Source organism: Clarias gariepinus, chromosome 22, assembly GCF_024256425.1.
Source record: "Clarias gariepinus isolate MV-2021 ecotype Netherlands chromosome 22, CGAR_prim_01v2, whole genome shotgun sequence".
NCBI lineage: Eukaryota > Metazoa > Chordata > Actinopteri > Siluriformes > Clariidae > Clarias > Clarias gariepinus.
Genome location: NC_071121.1, coordinates 15,600,088 through 15,614,062, shown reverse-complemented (window position 1 = coordinate 15,614,062; position 13,975 = coordinate 15,600,088). Strand labels below are relative to the sequence as shown.

The 13,975-nt window shown below is 38.3% G+C and overlaps 1 protein-coding gene across 2 annotated transcripts in view; it reads left to right on the top strand.

The window, feature by feature from the left end:
* Window positions 1-1,353: 1,353 nt before the first annotated feature.
* Window positions 1,354-13,975, top strand: part of sulf2b (sulfatase 2b) — a 45,042-nt gene continuing 32,420 nt past the window's right edge. For both annotated transcript variants that reach the window (XM_053482347.1, XM_053482346.1), the window contains exons 1-3: window positions 1,354-1,553; window positions 5,672-5,914; window positions 10,916-11,155. In XM_053482347.1, coding sequence (XP_053338322.1) covers window positions 5,752-5,914; window positions 10,916-11,155 — 403 coding nt within the window. In that variant the 5' untranslated portion in view covers window positions 1,354-1,553; window positions 5,672-5,751. The remainder of the gene's footprint in view (window positions 1,554-5,671; window positions 5,915-10,915; window positions 11,156-13,975) is intronic.

Genomic DNA, 13,975 nt, shown 5'->3' with positions numbered 1-13,975 from the left:
ATGCTTTCTTTGCTTCTTACTGAAATAGCTAACCCTATTTGGCCAGTGTATTTTTTCATCTACCACTTTTAAACCTAATTAATTACATCTCCAGGCAACCAAAACATGGATCTGGTCAGCACACTCAACCTTTTATGTGCCCAATCACCTGGGTAAAGATTTTCAGCATTGTCATTATTTAATTAGGGTCCATATTAAACTTACTACTCATGTAATAATGAGAAGCCATCATTATTATCTTTATTAGAGCTTTTTTTTTTTTTACCCTTTTAAACAATTTAAAACAGAATGTAAAGACAGTAAAGACACAAGATAGATTCATAACGGCAAATCCGAAAACAAGCCACAAAGCCAAATGCAAATATAAAAAGCATCTTGCTGACATTGAAAGTCAAAATTACCATAATTAATGTCTATACAGACATAAAAAAAATAGAAATTGACATTTCTATGGTTCTTCATTGGCTATTAGATGTTGGCTTATACAGAAGTTGTTGCAGCGTAATTGCCTATTCAGATGGTTAATACCCTGTTTGTCGGTATAACATTCCTAAGCACTCTAAATCTATGAGGGAGGGCTCTTTTTTCTTTTATTGGAATTATGCAGCTCAACGTAAGGAAAATATGATTTGCTGGAGTCCTCAATAGCACCCTATTCATTATGCGCCCCCATTTTTTCTCTAAGAAAGAGATGTAATTTATGGTTCCTGCTGAATCCGAGATTTATGCCAGCTTAGGCGAACGTGTCAAATCTGCAGTGTTGAATCCGAGCGAAGCTATCGTGTGCATGTTTCATGTATTCACATGGTAATTTGAAGCAACAAAAAAATAAACAAGGCTTCCAGTGCAGATCAAATGCTGTTTGCTCATGTAGATGTAACAGCCATCGCATTAATGTGTTTAGATTGAAGGGAATAAGCAAGTGCTCTTCATGGAGGAAGGGCGCAGATGGGATGCTCTGTTAACACTTTATGAGAGACATCTGGGAGCGAAGGAGGGGAGAGGTGGCTAGGATGGGGGCAGGAGGGGAGGGGGGGTGCGATAAATTAAAAACCAGTAGATCTCAAGGTTCGAACAGATCAGTTTTCTGAGATTAGATAACTAGGAAGCGAGGAGAGAGAATTCTAAAGCACTGGAAAAAAGTGTGAGAGAAAGAACACAGCTGTGGGAGAAGAGACGAGTGAGAAAGGAAAGAGGAAAAGGATGGGTCTGAAAGGAGGAGGGAGAAGCAAGTGAGCAAACAGGACAGTGAGTAGACTCGTGCGGAGCGAGCAAGAGAGAGAGGGAGGGAGGGAGGGAGGGAGGGATATAGCGAGAGCACAGCAACCTGCAGAGACAGACCAAGAGAGCGAAGAGAGAGGGAGAGAGAGAGAAAGAGAGCAGAGAGAAAGAGAGAGAGAGAGAGGAGACAAGCGCAGCTGCGGTATCGTGTTATCAAGGATTAGGTGGGGATGCAGCTGTAGTCCATGCACACACTGGATCTGGATCTAACTGCCTCCATGTGGGACGAGAGCCTGTGTTAACTGCAAAAACCTGGACATCAAAAGCATGAGGTACTTCCACGCTGGAGAGAATGATTAAGAGCAGGAGGAGAGTAGAATGTGCAAAGGAGAGAGAGATGAAAGTGGTAGCTTGTGGACGAGAGCCGCGGCAGGAGAGAGTACGGGAAGGCGAGAGACAACTGATAAGTGACAAAGAGTGGAGAGGGTTTAAACAGGAAGAGGCAAGTGAGAAGTGAAAGAAAGATGAGAGGAAGTCCCAGATCTCGAGTCGAGCTTATTTTGCAAGTCTGTGTTTAGGCTTTTCATAACAGTGTTTTCTTGTGCATACGTTGGTTTTGGTCTGTTTGGTAGTTGTGAAGATATTAGATAAAGTTGCATTACAAAGTTCAATACTTTCTGAGGGGATAAAAAGGTTTGGTAAGCTGCAAGCAGATGCTTGTCACAAAGTGTTGGACCTCAGATGCAGTGCACTCTTCCTACAATGGAAGAAATTGGTATGTTTTCAAATAAAGGCATCCTGGCGTGAAATCTCCGAGTGCTGCTCCAGTGGAGAGCAGAACGTAGCCGAAGGTCAGGGGAAATGAAAACAGATGAAAGACAGGGATGTTTTGTAGGTGTTATGGCTCAGAGAGATACCCATTTCATACTCTCCTGTAATCATCTTTTTATGAGAAAAGGAAGACAGAGAGCTACATCTATCAGGAGGGCGCATGATAGGAACTGGAGCTTCTTTCCTTTTCTTTTAAGTAATAGTTTACTTCTCAGAGACTGGCAGATTTTTTTTTCCCTTACTGATCTAATCTAATTTAATTTGTCTAATCAACTAACAAACACACTGCTATTCATCAGTGTCTCCTGACCAGGCGTACACTACCTGTTACCTCCATCATGTGTCTCAGCTAGCAAATCCATTCCGGTTCACATCAGTATTATAATTACATCCTGCCACAAAAACAGTACTGCTCCATGCATATAGTTTTGGAATTGAATCGTTCCAGACAAAACAGGAAACAGGAAAAGTGGAAATAATTTGTACAAATTATTTGCCATTGTAGCGATATTAAATTTATATTTAATGTTGCATTTGAACAAGCCCTTGTTCGTATATTCATTTTTCATTTGGTATTTGTTCAGTGTGAAAGTAATGGGTTCCTACTGAGTCAAATAAATGTATTTGTTTAGCAAATCATCACTGAGAAACCATCTGTATTTGCCCAGAGTCGGCTCCTTTTTAAAGAAAATCTCTCATGTTAAATAATGAGACAAATTCAGAATTCGGCAATCCTTTAAATGCATTGTTCTGGGTTGTTAATCTGTTGCTAACATTTGGGAGAAAATATGAGTAGAACTTATACTAATATATATATATATATATATATATATACCAATAAACACACATGCAGGGTCTGTGTGTGTTTTCTAACACAGTGAGCAGCTGGACGGCTCTTAGAGAGTCTCTACGGGTTTATCGGGTGACTTGGGGCTTCCCTGAGAGGCTTACAACGCTCCAACACTATTTTGCCGTTTTGCTCAAGCTTTCTTTTGCAAACGCTGTCAGTGGGGTTCCTGTTGTCTCTGTCTACATGCCACACACACTCATGCACACACACTCATGCACACACACACACACACACACACACTCATGCACATACTAGTTATATTGCAGCTTAATAGGTGTTAAAGGTCAGCTGTATTATTTAAAAGTGAAAGAGTATTTTTTTTTCTACTATAATAAAAAGTCCAGTAATAATGTCAAAGCCTGTCATTCAAACTGTTTAAAAAATCTTGCTCTGTAATTAAATACATGATGGACATTTTATGTAGAACTTTTTATTTAAATCTATTGCTTTAATCAAGAAAAATCTACAACCTTAATTCTGTCTTCGTTAATATTTTTTATATTATATGTGTTATGAGCTTAGAATGATTTCTAATCATTTTTAAATCAAATATATCATGCGAGGAATAACGGCCCTGGCATGAACACAGGACAACCGTCCTTAGCACACAGTGTCACGTCTATTTGCAAAAGCAATACAATTTTATATAACTGAAATAAAGAGAAGATGGGAACTATGAAATAGTGAAAGACTGACTGCAATTCTTAATGTGCACTGGGGTCCTCCTGATGGCACATGAAGCAAAGCACATAACAGATGGAGGCAATGTGACAATCTCAGAAATAATATTTCAAATTTACACTTTTATTTCAGCTTGTTAACTATTGGGGTCGTGCTCAAAAATAGTGCGTATTCATAATGAATAAAACAGAGCTAAGTAAATACAGTTTTATCTCAGCACAGCAATTTGAATTTTTTATCCCAAAAAAGGGTAAATGGCTTAATTGGAGCAAAAGGAAATATTAAATTAAATTCGATAAAATGTGATTTTTATAGCACTTTTAACAATCATTATTGTTGCAAAGCAGCTTTACAACATCAAAATATGAGGAGTAACTACGACTACTTTTGTGGCTTCTTAAGATCCGGCATCCATTTGCTTGTCTTGAAGATAGCAGATAGAGGGAGATCCTGTCGAAGTAAATAATTAATGTGCAATACATGAGAACTTTGTGTGAAACAGCGCTGTGTATATTCTCCGGACACTGCGTCGTGAGTGTCTGTGTCCCTCCAGATGATCATATTTCAGTGTACTGACTGTGCTTAATAACAACGAGGCAGAGAATCCGAAGCAGAGATGTACACAACACAGTCGCTCTGGTGCTTAAGTTGATTGTGTAATGACTATTTAGGGAGTTATTGTGAGCGAAAAATCTGCCCTCGGCCCTGACACTGTGTCTACTCCTGTAAAATAAATGGAGTTTCTTAAATGCTGAACCAGAAGTTAATGATTTAATTACAGTCATGTTTGTCAAACCTCATTTCACTGAGATGGCTTTTTAATTGCGTCTCAGGATTGTGTTATCTCATGGACTTGTGATTGCTTTTGCTCAGTATTGCGTATTTCCAATGATGGAGTCGCATTCGGATCGAAATGATGAACGCATCGTGGAAAGACGTGTATGTCTGTGAATTTGTGTGTGTGTGTGTGTGTGCTTATATGTTTGAGCACAGTTCTTGTGTTAAATGTGGTTGTCAAAATCCGAGAGCTTAAAGAAAATTGCACAGTAGTGTTAGATAATGAACAGCAAACATGATGTAAATTTCAACCGAATTGTGCTTTCATGTACTTAACATTCCTCGACGACTGTCTTATACAAACCAATACACGTTTTTTATCAAGAATTCATGAACAATTTTTATTTACTTTGAAACTTTACCTTGGCTGTCTGCGTGCATTGTGTGAGGAGCCAATTGTGTGACAACCGCTGTGCTAAAACAGGCAACATTATTATTATTTATTTATTTTTGACAGCATCTGGGGTCTATTTTGTTTTTAATTAGATACTGGCTGTTGAACTGTCTGTGAGCTCCATCATCAAAAGAGACAAGAACGCTTACATCCTCTGTACAGATGACAGTTATAAATTGCTTAAATAACCCAATAAAATATGGAACGTTTAGCCGATAAAGCAGTACTCAGCTTATACTAATAAACGGATAACACAACTTTAACATATTAACATTGCTTATCAATTATATACCAGTAAACTGGTGACAGGATCAAGGACATCCAAGGTTAAGTTTTTGTCTCTGGGGCCTGACCCAACCCCCAAACTCCCCAGATCCCAATCCAATCTGGCACCCATGGGATGTGCTGAACAAACAAGGCCAAGCCATAGGGCCCCCACCAGCACACCCTCTTTATTACTGCTCAGCTAAGGTTTCATTATATACATATTAGCATTTCTAATATCATCGGGGAATGGCTGCTGGACAGGCAGCCAGTAACACTTTGAATATAGTTATCATTGTATAGGCTATTAGTAAATCAGATATACAGATTGACGTCGATTTCATAATCATTAACATTATGTGAATAACTTATGTGTAACATATTGAAATAGATGCTAATTAAATCAACACAGTCACACATACAGCAGATAAAAAAAGTCTGCCCATATTATTTCTCTTGTTTAACCAAAAAGAGCCAAAAAGTCATTTCAATCCAGAAGCACAAAATTTAACATTTTTACACATTTGTAATTCAATTTAACTCAACTCAAGCACTGCTAACCCAACCCACCTCTTAACATCTTGTCTTTACAGGCACTTTTCAGTGAGGCAGCAGGTAGTCTGAGCAGGAGACCAGGAGTGGTACCAGGGGCTAGAGGTCACAGGTCACGACCATGGCAACCAGCCAGTTGGTGGTGCTGCTGGCTGTGGTGGCAGTGGCCCATGCCTCGGTTTTTCTCTCCGGACAGAGACTGAAGCCTCGATTTCAACGAGACAGACGTAACATTCGTCCCAACATCATCCTCATCCTGACTGATGACCAGGACATTGAGCTGGGTAAGGCATCAACTTTTACATTCCTTCCTTTACACTGAGGAAGGAAACAATTCAAGCCTCTAGCTGTTAAAAAGGTTGGTGTTTGCCTAACGTTCTTTGGGTGAGGAATGCATTTAGGAACAATGACGGTATCTAACCAAGCGAGCGTACACCACCTCCGTTACCAAAAATATACTGTACATAGAAAAGGTGAAGCCAAATCAAATCCTACATCATCTGTCTCCATTTTATCAGACGGTGTTGCTGCTGACAAAGCCTTAAGGCTATGAAGAGTCAAGAAACAACTTTATTTTTTTTTTGTTAAATTATTATTATGCATAATTACTTTTAAAAAAAATACATGTCTTTTAATTGGTTTACAGTCTTTTAGGGTAAAATATATATATTTTTTATAATGGTGATCAAAACTAAATTTAACAAAGTTTGGATTTAAAAATTTATGTTTAGTTATTAACATCCTAAGGTCTAAGGTCCAATAAACGGCATTGCTAAAGATCCATGTAATCAAATACGGTAATAAAAATACATGTAATTTGTAGTGCTCAGGAGAGCCACACTCACTATTCACAAACTATATAAACCATTTCCCAAATTAAAAGTGCTATAAAAATATAACAAGCTTCATAACAATATTTACAACGTTAAGGCTATAAAAATAATTAGACTAATGATTGACACTAATGATTGACATATTCTATAGAAGAGGTTGGTCTGTAGAATGGTGAACATTTTTGCAGTGTGGGTTTAGTCATTATTTCTGCTCCTATCTATTCTGAATGTTTCATTTCCTGCGTTTGACGGTTTTTAACAATGTTAAGGGGCTGACATTATTATTATGACATACAAAGTATGACATTCTATCCTGTGTTATCTACAGCAGATAGTCCAGTTAAGGATATGCCGAATGGGAACATGTTAGTTTCCCGCTATGCTGGAGGGGTCAGCACCTTTCCTTTTTCAAGACCTGATGTAATGCACATCTGGCCAAGAATAATCCGGTGCTGAAAATGTCCTGAAAATGTTCATTAGAAATAATGACTGAGGAATGGGGCTGCATCAAGCATTAAAATGTTAACACAGAGCTACTTGGTCGACATAAAGGCTTTTATTGATTTAATGGGTGAATAATGCGACCAAAAATAATGCAGTCGAGGATGCACTGCAGTGTTTTCAGTAGGTTTCAGCACTGACACAAAAACATATAATTCATATGATTTATTCTATTCACACTATGACCAGGACAACTATTACTACTGATTATGACTATAACTTTTTGAGTTGAATTGTATTTGAGTGTGTTTATTTATTATTTTTTGGTGTTGTTGGTTGAGACATCAATTTAAAATAAGCATTTCACTGCATGTTCTACTGTTTCTGGCAGTGTGTGTAGAAAACTAATTCTAATTTGAATTTGGCTACTACTGCAACTACAACTTCTGCTAACATAACTATTAGTACCACTACTAGTACGACTTGTACTACTACTTCTCTGACTACGACTACTGCTAGCATGACAATTATTAAATACAATTATTGCTAACACTGCTACAATTTACACTACTTCTACAATACTAAGAACATGACTACTATTTCTCCTACTACTAACATGACTAAAACTAGTACTAATATGCTACTTTTACTCCTATTATAAATACCTCTGCTAACACTACTACTACTAATAATATTATTATTATTATTATTATTATTATTATTCTAATGGTGATGCATGGTAGATGTTTCCACACAGCACCAGGGCCCCTGGTTTGATCCTGAGCTCAGGTTAGTATATGTTCTCGCCACGTCCTAGTGGCTTTCCTCCAGGTCCTCTATTTAGTCTTTATAAGACAGATTGGCATTGCGATATTCTCTCTGGAGGTAAACAAAAGTGCAAAGGTGTTTGTGCATGGTGCCACGTGATGAGCATGTGCCCAATCCAAGAATTATTTCCAGAACCTGACCCTGACCTGTGGCAAAACATGTCCTAGTGTGTAAGTAAATAAATGAATGAATAAGTGAAAAAGAAGAAGAAGAAGAAGAATTTTTCTGAAATAATTTGAGCAGGAAGAAGAGAAGAGTGCTTTTGAAGATTAAATATTGCTGTAAGGGACTGAGGAAGGCTGTGAGTAGTGTGTGTGCGTGTGTGTGCGTGTGTGTGAGAGAGAGAGAGAGAGAGAGAATGCCTGCCTGTGTAATGATTAATTCAGGCTACAGACTCGTTCATTTCTGTGACACAAAGATATCTTTGGATCTTCTAGATCTCTGACACACCGTTGCAATTAGAGAGAAAAGTCCCTGCTGTGTTTAGTGCTGGACGACAAGAAGTGGAGTGTGCTGTCATGCACACACCCACACACACACACACACATACACACACACACACATACACACACACACACACACACACACACACACACACATATACCATAACCAACACCATCACTGCCTGTCTATTGAAACTGTGATTGTACTCACACTGTATAGTATAAGTTTCTCTTCCCTTCCCATCTCATGTCATTTCATCTCGTCTCGTTTCGTCTCGTTTCGTCTCGTCCTTTCTGTTTTGTTTTGTTTGTTTTGTTTTGTTTTGTGGGTGGGGGTTTGGGTCTGAAATGTCAAGGTAAACTTTTTAAAGGATCCATACTGCCAACCATTGTAAGCAGTGTGTGTGTGTGTGTGTGTGTGTGTGTGTGTGTGTGTGTGTTGGCCTTTGAGTATGGATTTGCAGAGGTTTGTGGAAAGGCCAAGTGGAGCCAGGCTTTCTGTCTCTGTGTGCATCAATCCAGCCCATCTATTTTGTGTGTGTGTGTGTGTGTGTGTGTGTGTTTGGGGGAAGGGGTGAGGGCTGACTGGGAGAAAAAGCCTGAGCCAGAACCAAAGGCACAGAGGGAGGTCTAATAACCACTTGCTGATCTGTCTTGTAACTAAATTTCTTTTCAGATGCTATCGAGCTGACATCTTGCCAATTCATATTCTCCATTTCATTCTACACAGAGACTGACACCTACACATATATACATAGACACACACATGCACGCACGCACAGCCGCCTTCATGACGTGAACCAGTATTAAAGTTGTTCAGGCATATGGTGTCACTTGACAGCGTGTGATAGTAACTCATTCTGAGCAAAAGGACTGAAGACGCTCTCATGCAAACCAAATGAATCGATCAATGGATGTATTTATCCAACTCACTCTCTTCAACAATCTCCTTTTGTTGATGAGTGGGGGGTTGTGGGGTGTAATGGACATAGAGAGAGAGGGTGTGCGAAAGAGAGAGCGAGAGAGAGAGAGAGAGAGAGAGAACGCATCACCCAGATAATTAGCTGAATAGTTTGTGACGTTTGGTAATGATCTCAGGACGAGTGTCTGTGGTTCTTTGTGTGAGGATGAGGACTTTCACGGGTCATGCTGGCTACAGTATGTCACGTCAGTAATGGTGTGTTATGGTTAGTTTATTCCATTCTGCAAATATTTATTTCTATTTTTAATTTCTATTTTTATGTCTGCAGAACAAACACACACAACTGTAATGAAAATGATAGAAAAAAAAATGAAATGTCTATGTTCTGGTATTGAAAAACTATAGAGCTGAAAAGTGGAGCTCATTTTTGTGCTGCTAAATTATATACATACAGTATATATGTGCTGCATATATATTGATTATTGATTGAAATCAAATCAATATTTGGTTTGGACTACTCTTTGGCTTTAAACCAGCATCACATCTTACACTTGCACATTTGCACTTGATATTGTAGTATCAGAGTCAGGTACAGGAAGTCGTCTACATACTAATGAGTTCTGTTCCGAGAGTATGTTGGGAACTTAAGTTAAGCTTTTATTTGTCACATACATTACAGCACAGGAAAATTCCTTTTTTGCATATCCCAGCGTAACTGGGGTCAGAGTGCAGGGTCAGTCATGATACAGCGTCCCTGAAGCAGATAGGTTTAAAGGCCTTACTCTCTAGGTCTAAAGGGCTCAACAATGGCAACCTGGTGGAGCTGGGGATCGAACCGCCCATCTTACAATCAATAACTCGGTGCCTTAACCCTCTGAGCCACCACTGCCCCAATGCAATGACTTAATGTATATGATTGACCAGTTATACCAATCTGGTGCTAATGATTATTAAGGTTATATGTAGGTTAAACCTCTTAGTCATAACCGAAAAGAAACAATTGGTTTAAAACTGGGTAAGGATTAGCCAAACTCTGACAGGAAGACAGTTTTATGTCACAGATCACACACCATGGCAAGACTGAGCACAGCAACAACATACAAGGTAGTTATATTGCATCAGCAAGGTCTATCCCAGGCAGAGATTTTAAAGCAGACCAGGCTTTTAAAATGTGCTCTTCAAACTATTTTGAAGAAGCACAAAAAACAATATTGAGGACCGGAGACGCAGTTGTCAGCCAGGGAAACTTAATGCAGCAGATAAAAGACACATCATGCTTACGTCCCTTCAACATCAGAGAATGTCCATCAGTGCTATCAGCAAAGAACTAGTGCAAACCAGTTGGAACAAGGTATACGCATCTACTGCCTGGAGAAGTCTGGCCAAAAAGATCCTCATGGAAAAACTGCGGCCCAAAACCCATATGCTATCATGGAAACAAGGCTAAGCAACTCAACTATGTATGAAAACATAGCAACTGTGGTGCAGAAAAATGGCAGCAGGTGCTCTGGACTGATGAGTCAAAATGTGAAATATTTGGCTGTAGCAGGAAGCAGGTTGTTTGCCAAAGGGCTGGAGAACGGTACAATAATGAGTGTCTGCAGGCAACAGTGAAGGATGGTGGACGTTCCTTGCACTTTTGGGGCTGCATTTTTGCAAGTAGAGTAGGAGATTTGGTCAGGATTAATGGGCATCCATTTTTTCACCTCTACATAAAACTTTTATACAGTACAGAATATGTATGCCTGAAACATTATTTGTGGTTCTTCAGTATACTGTAAATCAGTATCTCTCTCTCTCTCTCTCTCTCTCTCTCAGGCTCCATGCAGGTGATGAATAAGACACGGCGGATCATGGAGCAGGGTGGCACTCACTTTTCCAATGCTTTTGTGACAACACCCATGTGCTGCCCATCGCGCTCGTCCCTCCTCACTGGCAAATACGCACACAATCACAACACCTACACGAACAACGAGAACTGCTCGTCTCCCAGCTGGCAGGCACAGCATGAGCCACGTACCTTTGGAGTCTATCTTAACAACACAGGCTACAGGACAGGTGTGTGACACATACACAAACACACAAACACACACACACACACACACACACACATCAGAATTTAATTTGCAAAGTAACTTGTAGCTGTAGCTTTAGAAAGTAGTTAGTTATTAAACCATTTTTGCTACAAAATGACCTGTACAGTATGTTCTTCATTCATCAGTGGCCTTCCTAAGTGATATATATATATATTATAAAAGGTATATATTTAGTTTTTCTTGACTGTAATAAATTGTATGTTAAAGTGAGTACCATCTGCAAAGTAATTCACAATAGAATTAATTATTTCCATGCATTTACAAAGTGCTACTGTATACCTATAGCTAATGACATTGAACCAGTCAGAGGCACAGCAAGCAACAATTTTAAGACTGTAGCGAAAACAAAGCTGCTTTCCCAAATGGAATAAAACCAAGTGGTTCATTTCCATTTTATTGTGCAGCTAGTACTTTATAGCTGTCAGCCTTTATCAGACAAATAGCTTTTTTGCTAATACAAGTATTATTTTGCCAATAAAGCCGATAATAACCAAAAGAAACGATAGGAAATTCTATGTACCCCACCCTATGTTAATCATTTATGATCATAAACAATGATACATATCTATGAACTATGAATTCAGGAGTTTCATATATATATTTTTTTATATTAAGACAAAAGCATTGTCTGTATCTGGAGTGCGATGCTGCTGTTCTCCAGACAGGTCTGTGCATGAGGAGGTTCACATATTTACACATTTACACATCTACACAGTTATGCACATTGACTAATTGCTTCCCTGGTGGACTTGTGGCTAACCATCGACACTGGGGGTCGCAAAGGAGGTGCAGCATTAGTGCCGATCCCAAGATTGGATAAATCTGGAGTGTTGTGGCGGGAAGATTATAAAAACCTGTGCTTAAATATGCAGACGAGTTACTGCTGCAGCAACACTTAATGAGAACAGAAGAAAAGGACTCATCCATAAACTATAAATGATAAATTAAAAGTGATAAAGCTTGTTTTCTGACTGAACAGTTTGTATAATGACATGTTTGATAAAAAATAATAATGATAATTTAAAGGTAAGCAAGAAAAGGCAGTGCAAGCCACTTGGTGAAAAAGTAGATTTTCAAAAAAATTATATTTTTTTTAATATTATGACAAAATTGAAGCCTTTGAAAATTCTTTATAAAATAAAATAAATAAAAACGGCATTCATTAATCAATTCATTAAAAATACTACTTCTCCTAATAATAATAATAATAATAATAATAATAATAATAATAACAATATTAACAATAATAATAATAATACTTTATTAATACTTTTTATTTATTCATCACTTCATAAATTAATAATAAATAAATAAATAAATAAATGTCCACATATAAATCCCAGATATCCCATGCTATAACACACACATACATATAACGTATAAAATACACATAATGGAACGTATATTTGTACCCTGATGTGAGTAGCCGAATGGAAGCATCTATGTCATAATAATAACAATAATAATAATAATAATAATAATAATAATAATAATAATAATATGTTTCAGTTAAATAGCGCATTTCTCATACCCAAGGTAGCTTATCCTACACACAAATACACATCAAAAACCGAGTGAACTGTGTTGGGCCTCCAAGGTCGGTGACCATGACATTAAAACATTTGCCCCCAGAATTCCAACACAGAGCATTAGCATGGATCTTGGGCATTTCATTACTACACAAGAATTGCAGATTTTCCCTGAAGTCCATACAAATCTGTAACTGGCTAAAACATTCTGAAATTCCTTCCTGGCGGATCTGCTTTTTATCATTCGAGCTAAATAGATTTCTGCCCCTCAAGTAGCGTTATGTCAAAGTATACAGATATGATGTGACCTTTTCAAACACGTGTAATGGACATTCTGTTTGACAGCCCCTGTAGCCTGACACACACTTTGTCATAGTCTTACACCCCCTTCACATACTCACGTACGCAGCGCTGACACACTCACATGGCCTGATTCTATTCCTAAAGACAGTTTAAATTACAGTAAAAGCCCTGGGAACACTGCAGGCTGACAGGACATTGGTGTGTGTGTGTGTGTGTGTGTGTGTGTGTGTGTGTGTGTGTGTGTGTGTGTGTGTGTGTGTTTAATCACTGCTTCCAGGAAAAAGGTTTGCACTATGATGTGCATCAGAAACACACTCACACACACACACACACACACACACACCTGGCAGTGAGTCAGCTCATAGTGGCCTGAGTAATCCATTAGGACACACTTTCTCAGGGAGAGACAAGCTTAGCCAATGAAAGCACTGACATCCAACCTAATGTAATGCTTGCAATATCAACATTCATCTAATCATCGCTCTAATCCAAGCATAGAGCCTGTTCCTCATTGTGTGTGTGTGTGTGTGTGTGTGTGTGTGTGCTCATGAGTTCTATCTATCCTTTGTTTAACCCCTTAAATGTTGAGAATAATGTCAGCACTTTTGTTGTAACCTTTCCTATTACTTTCACTGTAGTGCTGAATAATTCATAGATGTTCCTGAGTAATATGATTTATGATGAATATCTGTATAATCATCCAGGATTTTAAAGGGTTAACCTCTTCTGTACAATTTATATTTTAAACATTTGCTTCAATTTTGCTCGTCAGGTGAAAGACTGCTGAGGCAAACCAAATTTAATTTAAATTCAATTGCATTAGAGTGTAAATGGAAATCAGTCAAGTGGAACTGTTACATGATTTTTTTTTTAATGAACAAAATAAATTGAATAGCTGGTAATGTGAATTTTTTCCCTATTTTTAAAATGTTCCAGCTGATCGGTTTGGT